General features: G+C 36.8%; 2 protein-coding genes and 1 pseudogene across 2 annotated transcripts; all 3 read right to left on the reverse strand.

The window, feature by feature from the left end:
- Nucleotides 1-1,168: 1,168 nt before the first annotated feature.
- Nucleotides 1,169-2,381, reverse strand: LOC137711044 ((+)-cis,trans-nepetalactol synthase NEPS1). The gene has a single exon (XM_068450240.2). The coding sequence runs from the start codon at nt 2,100-2,102 to the stop codon at nt 1,323-1,325; it is 780 nt and encodes a 259-aa protein (XP_068306341.2). The 5' UTR covers nt 2,103-2,381; the 3' UTR covers nt 1,169-1,322.
- A 1,712-nt stretch (nt 2,382-4,093) lies between these two features.
- On the reverse strand, nt 4,094-8,783 carry LOC137711351 (LRR receptor-like serine/threonine-protein kinase FEI 2). Its single transcript, XM_068450578.2, has 13 exons — nt 8,135-8,783; nt 7,651-7,786; nt 7,473-7,544; nt 7,312-7,383; nt 7,098-7,169; nt 6,854-6,925; nt 6,683-6,754; nt 6,202-6,311; nt 5,873-6,046; nt 5,456-5,788; nt 5,076-5,330; nt 4,588-4,721; nt 4,094-4,485 (listed from the first exon to the last, which is right to left on the reverse strand). The coding sequence occupies exons 1-13, from the start codon at nt 8,220-8,222 to the stop codon at nt 4,261-4,263; spliced, it is 1,815 nt and encodes a 604-aa protein (XP_068306679.2). The 5' UTR covers nt 8,223-8,783; the 3' UTR covers nt 4,094-4,260.
- Nucleotides 8,784-11,862: 3,079 nt separating this feature from the next.
- LOC137710195 (ent-kaurenoic acid oxidase 1-like) lies at nt 11,863-18,795 on the reverse strand (annotated as a pseudogene).
- Between the last annotated feature and the right edge of the window lie 79 nt (nt 18,796-18,874).

Consider the following 18,874-nt stretch of genomic DNA (forward strand, 5'->3'; position numbering starts at 1 on the left):
CTACTTCTATGTCAATGGAAATATAAAAGTGTGTGTATATATATTATATAACTTTTGCATAATTCATCATATCAGTAAAAGAAAGAAAGTCTTACTTCCATTACTCATATAAGAAATGTTATTCTTACCAAAACAGCTCGTTAATGGGAGTTGGTTCCTGTTTCCGTTGTCATCCAACTACAAGTTTAAGCTTTTTAGTGTCGATGTGAATTTTGAATTTCCCTGTGCTATTATTCTATCTCAGATTGTTTATTATTTGACTCAATAGCATCCAAGGCAAGCATCCGAAGCAATTCCCATTGTCCAGACCCTGTTTGAAGCAATTCCCAATGTCAAGATCTTGTTTGAAGCAATCCCCAATGTGAAGACCTTGTTTGAATCAACTCAATAGAGAATAAATAGTAATGGATGGACATTTCGTTGCAGTACACTTTAACGAGATATTGCCAATCTACTTAGTTTCCCTCTCCAATAGAGATTAAAAAGAGCGTGTGAGTATCACTACCCTTCTCCTACCATATTGTTTTTTGAGAAGCAAATTTCCTTGCTGATGCTTTAGCTAATCTAGGGCCAAGTTTTCACATAATTGTGTTCAATATCGTATTGTTCCTTATGCGGCCGGAAATGATTTTGTTTTTTCCTCGGTACAGGCAGTAGTAGTTTGTTCTTAATCCGGCACCCCCGACCACGTCTTTCAATTCACCGTGCACTAAAAATAAACGTAAATTACAAATTTGCAATATATTTCTTTAGGAAAGGATGCAAATTATAAATTTGCAGAGTCATATAGGTGATAATTGGAAGTCGGGTCTCATTTCCTTTGTCAAGCAACCAAAAGTCTTCTATCTAGCTATATCTTTTGTTCTTTGGTAGAAGATCCAAAACTCAAAAGACATTATGTGTATACATTAGAGAATTAGACGATACAAAATTATGAATAATACTAACAAGTCTCATAATGTAACAATATTAAACAATCAGACATGCATCGATACGTAGTATGAACACAAATAAAATTGATACTAGCGCTTGTATAACAATTCGAGTGTGTTTATGCCCTTTGGTGTTCGAATTTCCCCATCCCATACGATCATCCCCTAGTTCACCATAACTACAACTTGCAGGTGAATAAGCTTTTCTTCTTTGGTTTGTTGATTTAGATTCGGTATCAAACTTAAATAACTGTCAATAGATCTTGTTTGGGGATGAATTAAACATAAAAACCGTACATGATTTACCTAAAAACACCGCGTCTTTTGTTTAACAAAAGACCAAACACTTAAAAATAGTAAGAAAAAGAGAACAAACCAAGAATCGCCAACTCATTGGCGAACAAAGCCACCGTCCACCACCATGTCATGTCCAGTGACAAACTCAGAATCATCACAAGCTAGAAACAGCACCGCATCCGCCACGTGCCTCGGCGTCAGCACAACCCCTTTCAAGCATGCGAACTTCTCATACGACTTCTGGACTTCTCCCATTTCCATCCCACGCGCACGGCACGTTAACTGGGTGGCCAATGCGTTCGGCGAGACGCAGTTCACCCTGATGCCGTGCACCCCAAGCTGCCGGCTGGCCGACCGAACCAACCCCAGTACCGCGTGCTTCGACATGCAGTAGTCCGTCCTAATCTCCATGCCGTGATTCGCCGCCACACTTGCCGTGCACACTATGCTCCCCCTCACGCTCCGTTCTACCATGACACGCGCTGCATGTTTAGCACACAAGGCCATACCACGGACGTTCACATCAAACAAACGGTCAAAAGCTGAAAAATCAAGGTCAAGAACGGTCTGATCTGATCTACTAACAATACCAGCGTTGCTAAACATGATATCTAGCTGCCCATATTTGTGAACTGTAGTTTCCACCATGGTCTTCACTTGTTCTTCATCGGATACGTCACAGTGCACATAGCTGCATCTATGTGTACCAATAGATTCGGCTACTTGACGGCCTAGCTCATCTTGGATGTCGGCGATCATCACCATGATGGCACCATGATCGGCAAACAGGCGTGCCGTCGCCTCACCGATGCCGCTTGCTCCGCCGGTGATTATTGCTACTCTGCCTTGTAATTTGTTGCGCACTGTGCTCATATTAAAGTTAGTATGGTTTGTTCAACTACAGCAAGACAATATAAGCGTTGTTTAGTATAGGATGAAAATTATGAATTTAGATCCTCTTCGAACCTACGTATCAGGAACTTAAGGATCAGTAAATTCGTTTGTGTGAAAGAAAAACTGAAATCCTTAATTAATAAAAATTGGGTCAACGAATTAATAGGAACTTTCAGATTCTATTTAAGTGATATGATTTATCTAATTTTTGGTTCGGACATTGAGATCCATTCAGATCTCTGTCTAAAATTGCAATATCGTGTCAACTAATCAAAATTGCAATGTCGTGTTAGTGATTCGATGAACGTTGGGTTGGGTCCCATTTCTTTTGTCAACTAATCAGAAGTTTTCTTTAATTTTTGTTCTTTTGGAAGAAGATTCTGCCACATGATGTATCAGGAACGTAGAAAAGTGCGAGGTGAATTGTCTGTAATTCCATTTTCATACTCTTTTTATGGTTTTTTGTGATATATGATCACGGTTAAGTCACATTAATATTTTATACTAATTTTTTATAAAAATAATAAAATAAAAAGTAATAAAAATATAAAATATTAACAGGATTTAACTGTAACCACACAAACAAAAAAATATGACAAAAAAATATGAAAATAGGAATGCAGACAATCCTCCATAGAAAAGTCGCCTCAATTATGCATTGGAAAAAAGGAAATGGGCTTTGGCTTCTTTCGAATCGAGTCATCTTTCTACATCACATGTTTGTACATATGCAAAAAAATGTATATTCATGGCTAATATTTTGCCATGCTTCATGGTATCACATTGTTTATTTTTTATGTGATACTTAAAATCGAGTTCTGTGAAAAATTACGAAATATAAGCTGTTATTAAACACACACACACACAACGAATTTATGTGCACATGTAAATCTGTAACTAGTAGGAATGGAAGGATGCCTATTTCCAAACGAAATAGCCAAATGTTGATGTTAAAACATTGTCTAACTAACCACTTAGTACTACGGTCTAGTAATATTCATCTTTACTTGTAAATAAGAGGTCTTAGGTTCGATTCTTGCCAAAAGTGAATTTGAACCACATTATTATTAGCCCATTGTGAGGCTAAGATCACACCCTCCACCTTAACGTAGATAATATCGTTTTGTTTAAAAAAAAAAAAAATTAAATAAACAGTCACACAAGGATGTGTGGCGTAGGCACAATACAACAAATACAACACTCCTCTAAAATCTTGAAATTCAATATAAATTAAAACTGAAATTGAACTGATTCATTGTTTAAGCACAATGTACTTTCGAAAATGCCCCTATTTTAATTGTGTAATTTCAATATTGTCCGACAAACCAATGTAAATTTGGATCGTCCATTTTTTTGGCACTGTGCTCAAAATCAGTCTTCCCTTTTTTTCTTCTTTCCTCATTGCTGAACATCTCTCTCCCATGAGCACAAAAACCTGTAGGATGATTAAATAATTTAGTTGATTGTTTGATTCATGGGTATTTATTTTCCACTTCAATCTTAGTACTCACTGTGTCTTGCTTATCAAACTGTTTAATAAAAGACTTTGGATTTCAAAAACCGTATTGTGTTAAGAAATGAACGATTCATCATGCGTATCTTACCTTGTTCCCAAAACCGTCAATTTGTTGCATCACCATAGCCACTAAAGTCTTCAGTTTAGTTGGTCTTTTACTGAGATGACTTAATTTCTGGTATAAAAAATCACTAGCTCTACAGTTAAAAATTCACCATTCCGGTCACAATGAAAATTTTCTTGTGGTCGAAGTCTTCCGTTCCCAATATGCTTATACAAAAAGTTAAAAACAAACGAACGGTCACAATGTTGTCTCATTTGTTGTCGTTTGCCTAACATTTGCATCAGCTTTCACTGTTTTCATTTTCTTCTCTGCGGATTTTGGCTTTCTCTATTGTTTGTTTCCTTTTGGGATTTCTAACGAAGCATCCAGTGACCAAAAACAAATTACAAATAAAAGAAAACAATGTACATGTAGAAATTGGAAACCATGGTTTGTCTGATACATAGGTAATTTACATTCTTGCCCCCTAGGGAGGGGCAGGGACAACAACCAAACTCAATAGAATCATGAATGAGCAGTCTGTAATCCTGCAGTCATTAGGCCTTTTAGCCTGGTGATCAGCAATGATCCGAATGAGACTCGTAGAAATCGCTCGGGCACGGTGACATGACCTCTTGCTCTAGCAACTGCAATACCTGGTTCATTGATGGCCGGTCATCAGGGTTTGCATCGGTGCACCTTGCCGCGATTTCAAGAATTGCTTCCACGGTTTCAGCATCTGCATCTTTGCACCTTTTGTCTACTACTTCATGCAACCTGTTTTCTTTCAATTGGGTGTTCATCTGCAGATTAATGAATGCATGTATGAGACAAACCATTGTCTTACATGAAAAATATGAATGCATGCATCTGTCTTCGTAATTTTATGAAGGAAAGGAGCTTACCCAACCAACAACATTTAAGCCTCGTTTTACAAACGTTGGATCAGTTGGTCTTTTTCCGGTCACAAGCTCTAGCAATAGAACTCCGAAGCTATATACATCTGACTTCTGGGTGGCTCTCCCACTTTGCAGATACTCTGCAATAACCAAAAACCAATTGATTAGCATCTCCATAAATTTCATATTTCAATATTATCAAGTGGTTGGTTAGTCGTCTCATATTTTGATCAAGCAGATTTTTAACTTTTAGGGCAGGGATAATTCATCCAGCACTCATTTAGTTGTGTGATTATCAGATGCTCTTATTTGGAGGACAGTAACATTCACTAAATAGTAAATCATGGTCAGGATGTCCGACATAAGTGACTGTATATCGAAATCTGTAATGATTGAACTGTGCAATCACCATAATCTAGCTCTACCATAGATACTTACAGAAGGAAACAGGGTTACGAAATGCATACAAGACCATAATATGGGAAAACACAAACCTGGAGCCAGATAGCCAAAGGTGCCAGCCACCACTGTCGTAACATGGGCATCCTCATCCACCAAAAGCTTTGCAAGACCAAAGTCAGAGACATGGGGATCCAAGTTTTCATTTAGAAGAATGTTGCTCGATTTTATGTCACGGTGTACTATCTTCGGAGAGCAGTCATGGTGCAGGTATGCTATGCCTCGAGCAGAACCCAGGGCTATTTTTAAACGAGCATTCCAGTTCAAAGGCCGCTCTTCCATCCCATGCTCTAAAGGAGATAAAGAAAATAAGAAAAGAAAAAAAAAGAGAATCAAATAAGCATTCACATCTATCTAGCTAGTCTGTCCCCAAAAAAGCACTCAGTTATAGCACATTCTGAGTGGTGACACTTACCATGTAAGAAATCATCTAAACTGCCCATAGCTAGATAATCATATATGAGAAGCTTTGAAACAGGGAGCCTGCAGTAGCCTCGCAGGTTAACTAGATTTATATGCTTAATACTACCCAAGATCTCTAACTCCCTCTCAAAAACTTGATCACATCCTTCCCGACTTCTATCAATCCTTTTAACAGCAAAGGTACCACAATCATTCATAACCATTCTGTATACAGTGCCAAATCCTCCCGATCCTACAACATCCTCTTCATCGAGTGACTCTAGCTTTTCAATGATTTCACTTGAAGGGTAGGGCATATCACCATGGAAAGTAATGAGTTTTGTACCTGTCAAATGTTCAAATTTTTGTCAGCAACCATAATAAAGTTTGAGTTTATAACTGTATGAAGTCCAGAAAACATTGAGCTTACTTGCTTCTTGATTTACTTGCTTTTTAACTTCAGTGTATTTTTTTGCCACTCTTTCCTTTTTCGATGGTAACCGAACCCAAAGGAAGGTAAGGAGAATGAAAAATGCAATGCCCAACGCAGACATTGCACCAATGAGAACTCCTTTGATATAATGAGAAGATCGTTTAGAAGGCACTGGAATATCCACAGTGAATGCAACAAATTAGCATAAGCAGATTGCTGCTTTTTACATAAGAACTTGGTTAAACATGAGTTACAAAGTTACAGAACAGCATTTTATAAAACTTGTTGTTCGCCTATAAGCTGATGAAAAGGGATCGAGAACTTGCCTGCTGCTTCATCACTTGTAGCAGTATGTGGTAGCACTGCAGGAAATCCCAGTGAGGTCCGACAGGGCTTGCGCACTTGTTGGCCACAAAGATCTAGATTGCCAATAAACCTATGAATGTTCAAGGAAATTTCAGAATAAGACACATTACACAAATGCTTAACACAGGAAGAAGAGAGAATATATTGACAGTTCTATCCGTACTGCATATAGTGCACAATTGGTGCCATATAATTACTGAAAAGTTAGTGGAAACATCTTTATTTGTGAATTAATTTATCAACCAATTCAAAACTTTACAGCCAAATCAGTCTTTGAGTGCACGCACACGTGCGCGTGCCACACACACACAAGACTCGGTCACTTGGGAAACAAGAGTGAGTGTGTTCGATTGGATTAGGCCATTTTCAATCAACATGCATGTGTCGACGGAGACAATACAATTTTGGAATGAATGATGTGATGAGGGTATGAGTACTTACGAATTGTTACCAAAAGTGCTTAGAACTCCAACGTCTGGGATTTCACCGCTGAAGAAGTTGGTGGACAAGTTCCTATGACATATAGAGGCAGTTATACTATTGAGACACCAATCCAACTAAAAAACTGTGACATAGAATACCATTTGGTACTTAGTTATAATTGGAGCTTACAAGGAGTGTAATTTTGAGAGGCGGCCGATAGATGAAGGTATAGCACCCCTTAATAAATTGCTTGATAAATCCCTAAAATTGCATTGGAAAGTTCATCAAAACATGAGTAAATATTAAAATCAGTCAGTTGCAATTACTATGATGATAATTCGGAAACCAAATTCCCAAAACAAGCGTTAGATAATTAAGCGCCCTATAGACTCCGTAACAAAAAATATAAGAACAAAGACAAAAAAATTCTTACAGTATGGTGAGATAAGAAAGGTTTCCGATATCTGATGGAATACCACCTTGGAGATAGTTAGCCCTCAAGTACCTAACAGATAGAAGACAAAGTATGCAATGCTCAAATTCTAGAGTCACATAACATAAATAGATGGCAAAGTGACAACTGAAATATATTTTACAACCCAAAGAAGAAACAGAAATGAGCAAAATCGCTTCGGGTTTCCACTTACAGAGCCCTAAGCTCAGCACAATTGGTAATTTCATTAGGAATGTTTCCATGTAAGCTGTTTTGGTGAAGTGCCCTGGTTCACATTGAAAAAGCACAATCAGAAGAAAATCAAAATAGAAGGACTTCTCAGCTGAGTTTTTACTAGTTCAGTATTGGACTCACAATCTTTGTAATCTGCTGAGTTTACCAATGCTGGGAGATATGGTGCCTCCTAGTTGCATGTAAGGCAAGTTACTGCAAAACCCAATTCAAAATATACGAAAAGCACTTTGAAAATAAGCAGATTAAATCAAAAGCATTTTGAGGAAATTGAAAAATAGGGTTTGAAATTTTGACTTACATAGAGATGACTCTAAGTTCCTGAGGATGGCAAGTAATGCCAGTCCATTTACAGGGTGATTCATCAGAATCCTGCCAGTCACTGAGAACATTTCTGCTGTCATTCAAAGTGCTTTTGATTTCCAACAATGCCAAACCTGAAGCAAAATTATTACCAAAAAATATTAAAAACAAGATTAATATAAAACCTTAATATAATATTGAGGAAATGCAGAAGGAATGTAAGTTAGCCAGTAAAGATTTGATTTTTATATATCTGTCATTAATGACCAAAGAAAATCGTAAACAAGGAAAATTCAACTAATTGACTAGTTAAGTAAATTTCTATCATAAACAAAGAAAAGATGAAAACTTTAACCAAATGCCTCCATTTTTAATCAACAAAAAGTTCAGAAAAGCCAAAAAATTAAAGATATTAGACCAGAAAAAAATTAGATTAAAAAAAAAACACCCAGCAAAACAGAAAAGTGGAAGGTTTTTCTTACCATCTGGGCTGAGAGCAAGAGAGCAATGGGAGGAGAAGATTGCAGCTGAAATTACTGAGAAAACCCAAACCAAGAAACCCTTCTTCATCTTCTTGTTTCTGAGCTCAGCCACTTTACTCACTGTACTCAAAGTTCCAGGGTTTGAGAAGTAGAGAGAAAGTAGTGGGAGAGTTTCAAAAGTTTCAAACTATGATGGCAAGTTGGCAACAGTGGGTAGAGTGTAGAGTGAGAAGCAAGCTGGGGGGAAAGGTGGGGTACCACCCATTACCAATAAACTAATTACATTTTTGAAGCACGAAAAGAGAGAGAGAGAGAGAGAGAGAGAGAGAGAGAGAGAGAGAGAGAGAGATTGCTTTATTCTATATATAATTCATGAGCAGAGTGAAGGACAGACTTTCGAAAATGAGTCTGGAAAGTTGTGCAGAAACAATGGCCGTTGTCCACGAATTCAAAAAATTGACCATAAGCCTTCACAACCTCGTCTGCAGATTCACAACAACTCGCTACAGATGGTGGCCACGTATCATGTCTGATCTCCGGACGGCAATTGTATTGAATGCTTCCCAGCGGTTGAACAAAGTTGCCGTACAGTGGTCAAGACTCAACGTTGCAGTGCAGCAGTAGTACAAGCTGACCCTACAGTGGCAACGAGTCTCCTTAATGTTGAAAATTGCATGAAGAAAATTGGATTAAATGGACAGAAGTTAATTATATTTACTTTGCCTCTAAAATTATGGTGTTCTTTCATTTGGTCCTTAAGAGCAGTTCCACCGGAGCAACAAGAGGCCAGCACCCAGTGGAAAAAACAGGCTGGGACTCAGCCAATCCACTCCAGCCCGTGTGTTTGCTTGGCACCCAGCCCAAGCTGGTCTCCAGACCAGCCCATTTTTGACAGACCTGGGGACCGGCCTGTTTGTGTTTTTAAGCCTGGCGCGTGTCCTACACGCACGCGTCCTAGCGAGTAGCAGACAACAAAATCAGAGGTAGGGCCCAGCAGCGCAGGCGCATTAACCTCTCCCCCGGGTGGGCAACGTGGCCCAATTTTTACCGTTGGATTTCCAACGGCTAGTTATTCTAGACCGTTGGATTTCCAACAGTAAAAAAAATTTGAATTTCACTTTTAAACTGGACTGTCCGATCACAGATCAACGGTCCACGTTTTTTTCCCAAAAAATTAAGAATTTCACTTTTAAAAAATACAGAAAATTTTTAATAAATTCAGAAATTATTATTATTATTATTATTATTTTTTATAAATTCAGAAATTCAGAAATTAAAAATAAAAATATTATTTATTATTATTTTATAATAAAAAATAATAATATTTTAATAAAATGAACTAGACTATTTTTTTTTAGGAGTGGAGATGCTTTGGCCTATTACTGTTCACTGTGGTCTATTACTGTTCACTTGAGTGGATAAATGGGCTGGGTGCTAGCGCAAAGTCTTTAGGGGTGGAATTGCTCTAAATTCTTCTTCCGTCCCATCCCTAAACTTTTTAAAATCGATAGAATTGGTCATGTGCTGCACATACTAGACCTAGGTGTTGTGACATTTGCCTTGGATTTTGGGTGAAAATTGCACAATGCATAGACATTTTTGTTTGATAATGATGGTGTAAAACACCAAGCTAAGATGAAGCCCATCTTCATAGGTAGGAGAAATTTTTTATTGTGACGGGAATACGAGTGGTACACCACATGTTTTTATGTAAGTGGTGGAAATTTTTATTTTTTTAAGTTATTAACTTTTTAACACATATATCTGCCCATTTGTATAGTAACACGTGGTATACCACCTTATGTGCCGGTCACACTGCAAATTTTCTTCATAAGTAGGAAGAAAAGATGAAGAGATAGAAATGGATGCATGACATGGATGGATTGATTGGTTTTTATGTAGCGTGTCAATTATTTTAAGAATTGATTTTCAACTCAAAGTGACAACGTCTATGTGGTTTTTTGGAATTGATTTTAAAATTATTGAAAATGTTTTTTGATTAAATGTTTTTTATTCTAAAAGTAGTTAAATGTTTTATAAAAGAAGCACCAGTTATATGTTTCTTGTATGAAGCAATAAAGTATTTTTTTCATGATTCACTTACTTTTTAAAAGTACTTTCAAACGAACTATAAATTTCAGACGTGCAAATTATACCTAAATGGTCGACTTGAACTTGGCGGTTTCTTACTTTGTTTTTCCAATGGCAAACCCACAAGTCACGTACTTTTGCTAATTTTGTAACAGACGTTAATAATAGTTATCGTTAGACATACTTTCAAAAGTTCAAGAACAATTTTAGATGAAAACAATAATAATAATTAAGGATCAAAGTGAAAACCGTGCGTCTTTATGCACCAAGAAGCTGTGCTCAAAAATCCTTCAGAGGGGTAGGTGTGTCTTTTGCTAAAATAACTGTTTTGATTACTTCAAATTCTGGAGGTAAACCAGATAAAGTAACAATCATATAATCATTTTCAGTAATTTTTTAACAGTGTGAAACTCAAGTTGATTTACTCTAATCACATACACGTAAGCAAATCTTTCTTGAAGACAGTCCCAAGCCTCTTGAGAGGTCTTGTAGCCAATCACATGATCCATTGCCTCATCAGAGAGTGAATTAGCAGACTTAACAAAGCTAAATCCTTCTTAACCGATTCCTTGTAAGCAATGGTAATCTCTTTAGTTATACCAGCATCAAGACTAATATAGTATTTAGGTGGACATTGTGACTCACCATTTTTTTTTTTTTTTGGGTTAAATGATAGATTTGGTTAGATTCTATATTAGATTAGAAGTTGACGGGGTTGGAATTCACGCTGTAATGCAAGGACTCAACACATTTCTATCACTGTGGTAAATAATCACTTGCTTGTGACTCACCATTAAAGAACTCAAAAAGATCATAGCCCCTTAGACCTACTCCAACCCTTGAGTAAAACTCAAATTTTAGGTTCTAAGCCTATCACAACTTGCTCCAACCCTTGAGGCAAATACGAGTTTTAACCCAAAACTCATTTATGGGGCAAATTTAGCCCAAGATTCCCCGTAGGTTAGTGGAACTGGTCCATCGTATATATGTATATTTTTTTACTTTTATATTTATAAATTCATTAAATACAACGGTGAAGATCTAATATGATCAAATCTAACGGTAAAAAAAAAAAAAAAAAAATCTAACGGTCCAAATTTAAATCCAATGGCTAAAGTAATTAAAATTTTTTATTTTATGTGTTTCATATTTTTTTCATAGTATTTCACGAGTTTCATGATGTCTGTTTAGAGATTTTTCAATATTTATCGAAATCTAAATATTTTAAAATTAAAATGTTCATAAAATTAAATTAGGATAGTCTACATAATTATTATTTTTTAAAAAGTTATTTGAATTATCCTAAATTCGTTCTTTAATACTCTCGGGCTAAAAATTTAAGCCAGAAGAGTTGGAGGAGAAAAATTATTTCTAGCCGTTAAAATTTTTAGGTTTTAACCCAAAAATTGGGGATAATCTTAGAACAGACTGCAAATGGTAACTCCATTTGAAAAAGTTGCCGTCTTGGAGTTTTATAGTGATCATCCCCAGTAAACTTTCAATTTTGACAGTATTAGACGCCATAACAATCAACCAGAAATCAACCGAACAACTTTGAATGTTAATCAATCAAACAACTTAATCTTTGCAAGCAAGAAATCAACTACTAACAACCTTCAAGAAACTATCCTTCACAATTTTATCAAGCAACCCAAAAGAATCCACCGCATCGGCCTTAACAGTGTAGAAATGAAACAACAATTCACAATCAATCATTCAATACAATTAGAAGGAATGACACTGGTCATTGAATCCTTCAAAACAAACATTTAGTAATGGCTTCGGCCTTAAAGCAAGAAGGTTGCAGAAAGATGTTCACTGCCACATTTAATCAAACATATCTGATGAAGAAAATTAAAACAGAACCTGAGAACTCCATCAGTCGAATCGAAAATCCAGACCAAGAAAGAGCAGAAAAATGGATTTCTAAAATTTTTTAATGGTGATATCAACCCCATCAACTGGTTTTGGATGTGCCAGATAACTCATCTCTGCATCTGGATTGACCAATTCCCATCTGAAAAATTCAAGTACATAATGTTCATTAGTAAATGCATATTGATACATATTTAATAATCATAAGAGTTGAGATGGTTTCCTCCTTACTTGTTATTTGGACCCAAATTTACATCGTCGGTCCATGTAATCAAGGCCGTTGAGTAAGCATAGCTCACAACCGTTGGATGGAAAGTGAAGATAATTTTGTTATTGTTAAAGGATAATATTATGATTTTTATCATAATAATTATTTTTTAATATGAATTATCTTGACATATTTTTAAACAGGATAGATAGGATGCATATTATATCCCCAAGCAAGCAGTGTAGTTCGAATGGGATTGAAATTCTTGTCATCGTATTGGAGCAGCATGGGTTTGATCATAATTGTTAAGATGCATGATCTGCATGCATGCATGGGATAATGATGAGGTAAAAATAATGTGATGTGATAATCACAAGTGAGGTGATATTGCAATCTGCTTGCAATTAGCTTTGCATGTTGAAGCGTGTGGAATTAGATATCATGGCTGGATGAGTTGTTTTAATATTAATGGAAGGCCACGTTATTGGGCTCGACATATGCGTTGAATTTCTATCAAGAAATTTAGGTTCACATGGAGATCAAAAGGGATTTAGTTTGGTCACAGGTGGTACATCAAGAGTATCCCGATAGCATCACAGAGAGACGGGTGCAATTTGGAAAACGTATTGGCAGGTCGCAGCTAAAAAGCATGAAGAAGACCTCACTGCTATAAATGTAAGACGATGTGCAACATGTCTAGGCCTCTCCAATTCAACACACAAACTGCCTTGCACAAACTCTCACTCTACGCGAAACCTCTCAAGAACCTTGAGATTTTTATTTTCTTTTTCCGCCAACACATCTTCAGTTTGGATAAACAGCATTGTGAAGGCAACCGGTGACATCTGACATCTTCAGTTTGGATAAACTACACTGTTGCCGTAGAATTAGCCTACTGTGGAGCACCTTCAGTTTGGATAAACAGCACTGCGTCGAGGCTGACTGGTTATCTATCCAAGTCTCGGTCGAGAAGGATTTTCGAATCCTTATTGGCAGAGGTCATCTCATTAGCCTTTTCGGTAAAGTGAGGTGTTAGAGATTACTACATTCGGCACATTGAAAGTCGAATTTGATATTGAACTTCGCAGAACTAGCAGCCTTGTCTTCAGGCTCTAGAACCCGAAGGCCGAGACGTGTTCCTTCCTCGCCCGCAGTCACAAGATCAAGAAATCAGCAGCGCGCCCAACGCCACATCAACATATTTTACTTTTCGGCTGAGCTTGGCCGACGAGTTGGCACGCCCCTCACATAACCGAAGGACATGGTTAGCTTATTAATTACTCGGCTTACGCACCATGTAGGCTTGGTAGTTTTTAGGGTCAACACTTGTATCCTGTTGCCAAATGATGTAACAAGATTGTGAGTTGGGTTCTAACAAGCATGTTTCCAGCACATATTCTTGATCCACCACCAAAAGCTTCATATGTTCCGGGCTTAGCTGGTTTCTGAGCAGTGAAAATATATTGATTCAATAGATAAATAATAATTTTAAAAGGTACGTTTGAAAGTACTTATAAAATAGCTAAAAACAATTTCTAATCACCAAAAACGCTTCTAGCAATGTTTGACATAAAAAGTTATAAGTGTTAATAAAAACTCTTGAAGTTTTTTTTGGAAGAAGTTTTTCGAGAAATACTTGCATTTTTGTTCAAATTTATTTATATGCTTCTTAGAAGTGTTTAATATAAGTGTTTTTTTTTTTAAGAAGTACCTCCAAACAGACCTATTCATTATGCCATACAGAAATATAGGCTAACATTCCATCCGTCTGGATTAAAGCACATAGGATCATCAAAATTCTCTGGATTTGTGTGGAGATATCGAAGCCAAAGAATCACTTTCCAACCCTTGGGTATTTTATATCCTGCATGGATTTACCAACTTGATTAGCTACAATTATGGGACTGCAAACTAGCACAGCCAATATTAGAAATAGTTCCAAGTACACCAACCATGCATTTGATTTGAATTCCTAAACCCTAAATTTGCAGCAACATGCCAACACACATGGTGCATGTATCCTATACGTACCTTTATACTCAGCTTCCCTGACGGCCATTCGGAAAATAAAAGCTGAAACGTTGGCCATTCTTATTGTTTCTTCGACCACCTGAATGCAAAGTGCATAATGTTTGGCTTGAGTTAATTTTTGTAACGATCAATAATAGGGAGTTTTAACGAAACACTTACAGTACTGTTTACTTTTAACGAAAAACTATATTTTTACCTTTTTTTCTGGTACTATTCATTACACCTTTATTTGTCATTTTTCATTAAAACTAAAGTTTTTTTTGGATTTTTTGTTAGTTTTCCTTTAATAATATGGCCTCCTTTTCTTCCCAAAAATGTTTACACTTCATTTATATGTGAAGGTAAAAAAATTTTGACATTGATGAAATGAGAAATCTTGCACAGACTTATAAGAGGTTGGGTTACTTCCCATATTGCCAATTGGTTTTATGGTATAGAACCTCAAGTTCCTTCATCATATCAAAGCAGGTTGACCCACGTGCAAAGCTCAATGGCCACACGTGCTCTACATCACCCAATTCGTGTTGTTCACGTGTTTGGCTTGAAAACTTGCCACATGTGAGGGGGCGTGTGATGATATAAAGGTAAAAAGTTCCACATCAGTGAAAAAAAACCCTTGCAAGGGCTTATAAGAGGTTTGGCTATTCCTTACATTGTTAATTGATTTTATGATGGAACCTCAACTTGATTATAGACAAATATGTACCTTGTTTGTGTATTTCATTTTTGAAACATCTTCACTTGTAATAAAACCCCCTTTCTTGTTCTTCTTTATAGCCATATTCTCCTCCTGTATGTAAGTCCAAATTAGAACTCCAAGATTATCAAAATAACTTAGAGTTTGTTTGGTATCTTTTTTTATACCAATTTCTTAATTTCAAATACAAAAATTGAGTCTCAGAAGAATACCAAACAAGCCATTGATTATTGAGAAACTAACTTTCTTTGTTTTGATTATTATTAGTATGTTATCAACTAGAATACGGGGGTGATCGTAATCGTACCTGAAGCTTTTTTAGGACAGTAGGGTGCTTGACTAAATAATATATAGCCCACATTGACGCAATGGAAGTAGATGCATATCCACCTACAACAAGGCTGACGATGTTATCTACCACCTCTTGGTCACTTAGTTTATTACCTTCCTCATCTTTAATTTGCAGAAGCCCATCCATGAGATCATTTGTCACTAGTTTTTGGCTCTTCTTCTTCTCCAGCTCCAGCCTGAAAATGGCCTCAAGCTTCTTCCTACACTGCAGAAATTCATCCACATGCATATATACATATATCAAATTCATTAGTGAAACTTGATGGAATCAATCATGCCAAATGCATGCAGTACAAGAGAAAAATATCAACGACCATATATATGCATCAAACAAAATGACGTGTCTAATAACTAACATTCACATATATTCCATGAAACATGATGACGTATCTATAGGAAACTATATGTGCCTAATAACTCAACGGACACATATGGTCTTTTTAGACACATCATCGTGTCTAGCGGATATATCTGATCATTGATGCTTGATTTTTTTTCTTGTACAGTGGGAATTTAAATGCTTTCAATTGATTTTTGCGGTGAAATCAGTTAAGATTAAGGAACTGACGAGCATGGTGAAAGGCAGTTCCAGGAATGTTTAATGGTTGAGCTCTGTAACCTTTCATCAATCCTTCGAACAAGTTATCAATGGTATCTAGGAGAGGTCTAGGGCTCCAAACTTCCAAACAGTTTTCCAATATTTTCAAACGTCACCTTCTTAGTTTCGTCAAAAGCTTTGACTTTGCCCTTCTGAGCCCATGAATCGAGTGCAGCTATGATGCGTGGTTGGACTAGCTGGGCAATTCGCCGGAGAGCGTCCGGCTGATTAATAGCCTTTGTGACGTAACCTCTGAGCCTGGCATGGGACTTCCCATGAACTGCCACCGGAGAAGTGTGACCCATAAGATCAACGCAAGGCCATTCTAGGATGAAGGTGTCGTCTGATTGGAATACAAATTTGTTGACTGTTGGGAAACATGCTATGATGGACGGTGATCCAAAGAGGTAGGTTCTGTACAATCCCACTCTATCACCATAACTGATCATTTAATACGTGCATGACAAAGGGTGTCAACCATTTTGCACGATATTGAGAATATACCAATTTCATAGACGACTTTTACCACAAAACAAGAATCGATTAAAAGGAAAATTAATGAAAAGGGTTTGAAAACTTTGAGTTTTAACGATAAGAACAAAATAAATGATAAGGTGAATAGTATCAGGATTGACTTTTTAGTGTAAAAATGTGGTTTTTTGTTAAAGTGAACAGTACCGAAAACTTTTCGTTAAAGTTCCCTTGATTAAACGCCAAATAGTTACTAACATTCATAGTCCATGGAGATGTAAATGTGGATTCACACTAAATCTTAATAAGCAAGTTATTTATGACTGTTTTTTTTTAGGGACTAAATTTTAGATCATTTATCCTCCTAATTCATCACCTATCAACACTTCTTTGAACTCGATTTTTTCGTACCTCTTTTAAAGGTATAGATTTCTGTGAGCTCAGGATTTGCTTAAATTTAAAAAAAAAAAAAAAAAAAAAAAAAAAGAGCTTCTTAAAAATGTTAGGACCTTAATTGTGTTTGGTAAATGGAAAAAAAAAATTCTTTAAAATTATGGATCCGAAACAGCAGAAAGCATAAGTAATTCTACACATGCTTCTTAAAAAGCCATTTTTTTATTGGAGGCATGTGAATAGTGCCAACTAACAAAACTTTCATATTGACAATACTACCCTCGTCTTTTTGTGTTAAGAACATTTTAGCGCTATAGTTTACCAAACACTTACTTTCTTTCACAACTGTTTATTCTCACAGTACAACATAAATAGCTTGAAAAAAAAAACAATAATAAGGCTAGTTTGGGATTTATCTTACAATGTGCAAATCTTTGACAAACAATAATGGTGTGTTTGTTTGGCCTCACTATCTTTCACTAGACTAGACTGGATTAGCTATCAGGGAAATCCAGTGTTTGTTGCGTGCACAGACTAAAGTTAATGAGACTAAAGGGGATTCGCTCCAACTATCTCCCTCGCTAAGAGGTCTTAGCGAGAGCGCCCCGCGACCATGGGACTGCTAAGCCCTTCGTCCGGTCTGTCCTCATCTCCTCGTTGTCCACTCTCTGCTCTTTGTTTTCTTGAGCACCGATAGCCACCATCACATCACCACTCCCAACTTCAGCGAGATACACTGCTAGCCCAACACCAGTCTCTCCCTCTTGCCTTGAACCCAGAATTTCGAATGAGGAAGATCCCGCTTTCTCTGTCGTCTGTCATGCTTTAGCAGTCCTTTGATTCACCTCCGAGGAATATCTCGTTCTAGCACTCCTTGATTCAATTCCTCCGTGTTTCTGAAGGTTAATTCTTTGATTTCCTGTTTTTTTTTTGGGGGGGGGGGGGGGGCGGTTTAATTTGTTTGGTTGGTAGGAAAGCTGAGAAATTGGTTTCTATCGAGATCCAAGGAAAGCAAGCATCCTTGGCAATTTTTGGTAGAATTGCAGGGGAAGAAGAAACGAAATGAAAAGGCTTGAATTTGTTGCAGGACAAGATTTTTTTTTGGGAAATCGGTGATCAGGGATTTTTTTTGGAGAAATCTGGAGATCATGCAGCTTATGGAACTCTCTAGATTGAGTCAATGAAAATATCTGAATAAAAAAGTAATAAAATATTAATAAAATAATTAAAAAGTAGTAAAAAAAATATTTAGATTCTAAAAATAATTTAATCCATGACTTAGTCCGATACTGCACCAAACGCTTCACTATTCTTGTCCTGCTTAGTCCATGCCAAGACAGTCCAGCTTAGTCCCTTAAGCTAATCCAGTCCGAGATAGTCCGGTGCAACAAACGCACCCTAAGTGTAAGACTAGAATTCATTATATCTACAAAGCTTTTTCAAATCTCATTTGAACACTGTTGTGGATGCGAATAAAGTTTGAAAAATAGCCTAATGAATATATATGCCTTGAAGCAATAATTCAGCATACTTAATTTTTTTTTTTTTTTTTTTATAACAAAAACTATAACATTACAAGTTTCAAACCTAAAACAAATTATTATACTTCCTCCAAACGAAAACATAGTAGAAGTACTAAAAAAGGGAAGGAAATAAAACATACTTTGCTCGTTTAGCATTGATAAAATCATCTGGACAACGAAGAACTTTGAAGTACCACAAGAACGTGAGTAATTCACCCACAAGTGGAAGTCCCATGTGGCCGGGCGGCAACTTAGCACCGGTAGACGAATGTTGTAGTTTGAGAAGAAGCACATACCAAAGCTCATTCCACCACCACAAAAGCAACCCCAAAAGTGGCAAGCTTCCGAGAACCAAGGCCACCCCCACTCCCATAGAGATATCCATGTATGTCCCTTGATCCTGTCTAGCTCCAGAATATGTAAATCGATCCTCCCTGGCTCTTGTCCTAGCTAATGCCAGTGCCACACTTGGCTATATAGTTCTGGTTGATTCCGAGTTGAT

Source organism: Pyrus communis, chromosome 6 (genome assembly GCF_041283825.1).
Source record: "Pyrus communis isolate YQ-2024b chromosome 6, ASM4128382v1, whole genome shotgun sequence".
NCBI lineage: Eukaryota > Viridiplantae > Streptophyta > Magnoliopsida > Rosales > Rosaceae > Pyrus > Pyrus communis.

Bases quoted from the DNA above. Each gene is read 5' to 3' on its own strand.
- LOC137711044 (XM_068450240.2), bottom strand. From the start codon at position 2,102: ATGAGCACAGTGCGCAACAAATTACAAGGCAGAGTAGCAATAATCACC.
- LOC137711351 (XM_068450578.2), bottom strand. From the start codon at position 8,222: ATGAAGAAGGGTTTCTTGGTTTGGGTTTTCTCAGTAATTTCAGCTGCA. The intron at 7,545-7,650 runs GTAAGTCAAAAT...TGGGTTTTGCAG, and splicing joins GAACTTAGAGTCATCTCTAT to TAACTTGCCTTACATGCAAC. The intron at 6,312-6,682 runs GTAAGTACTCAT...GAACATTCATAG, and splicing joins AGCACTTTTGGTAACAATTC to GTTTATTGGCAATCTAGATC.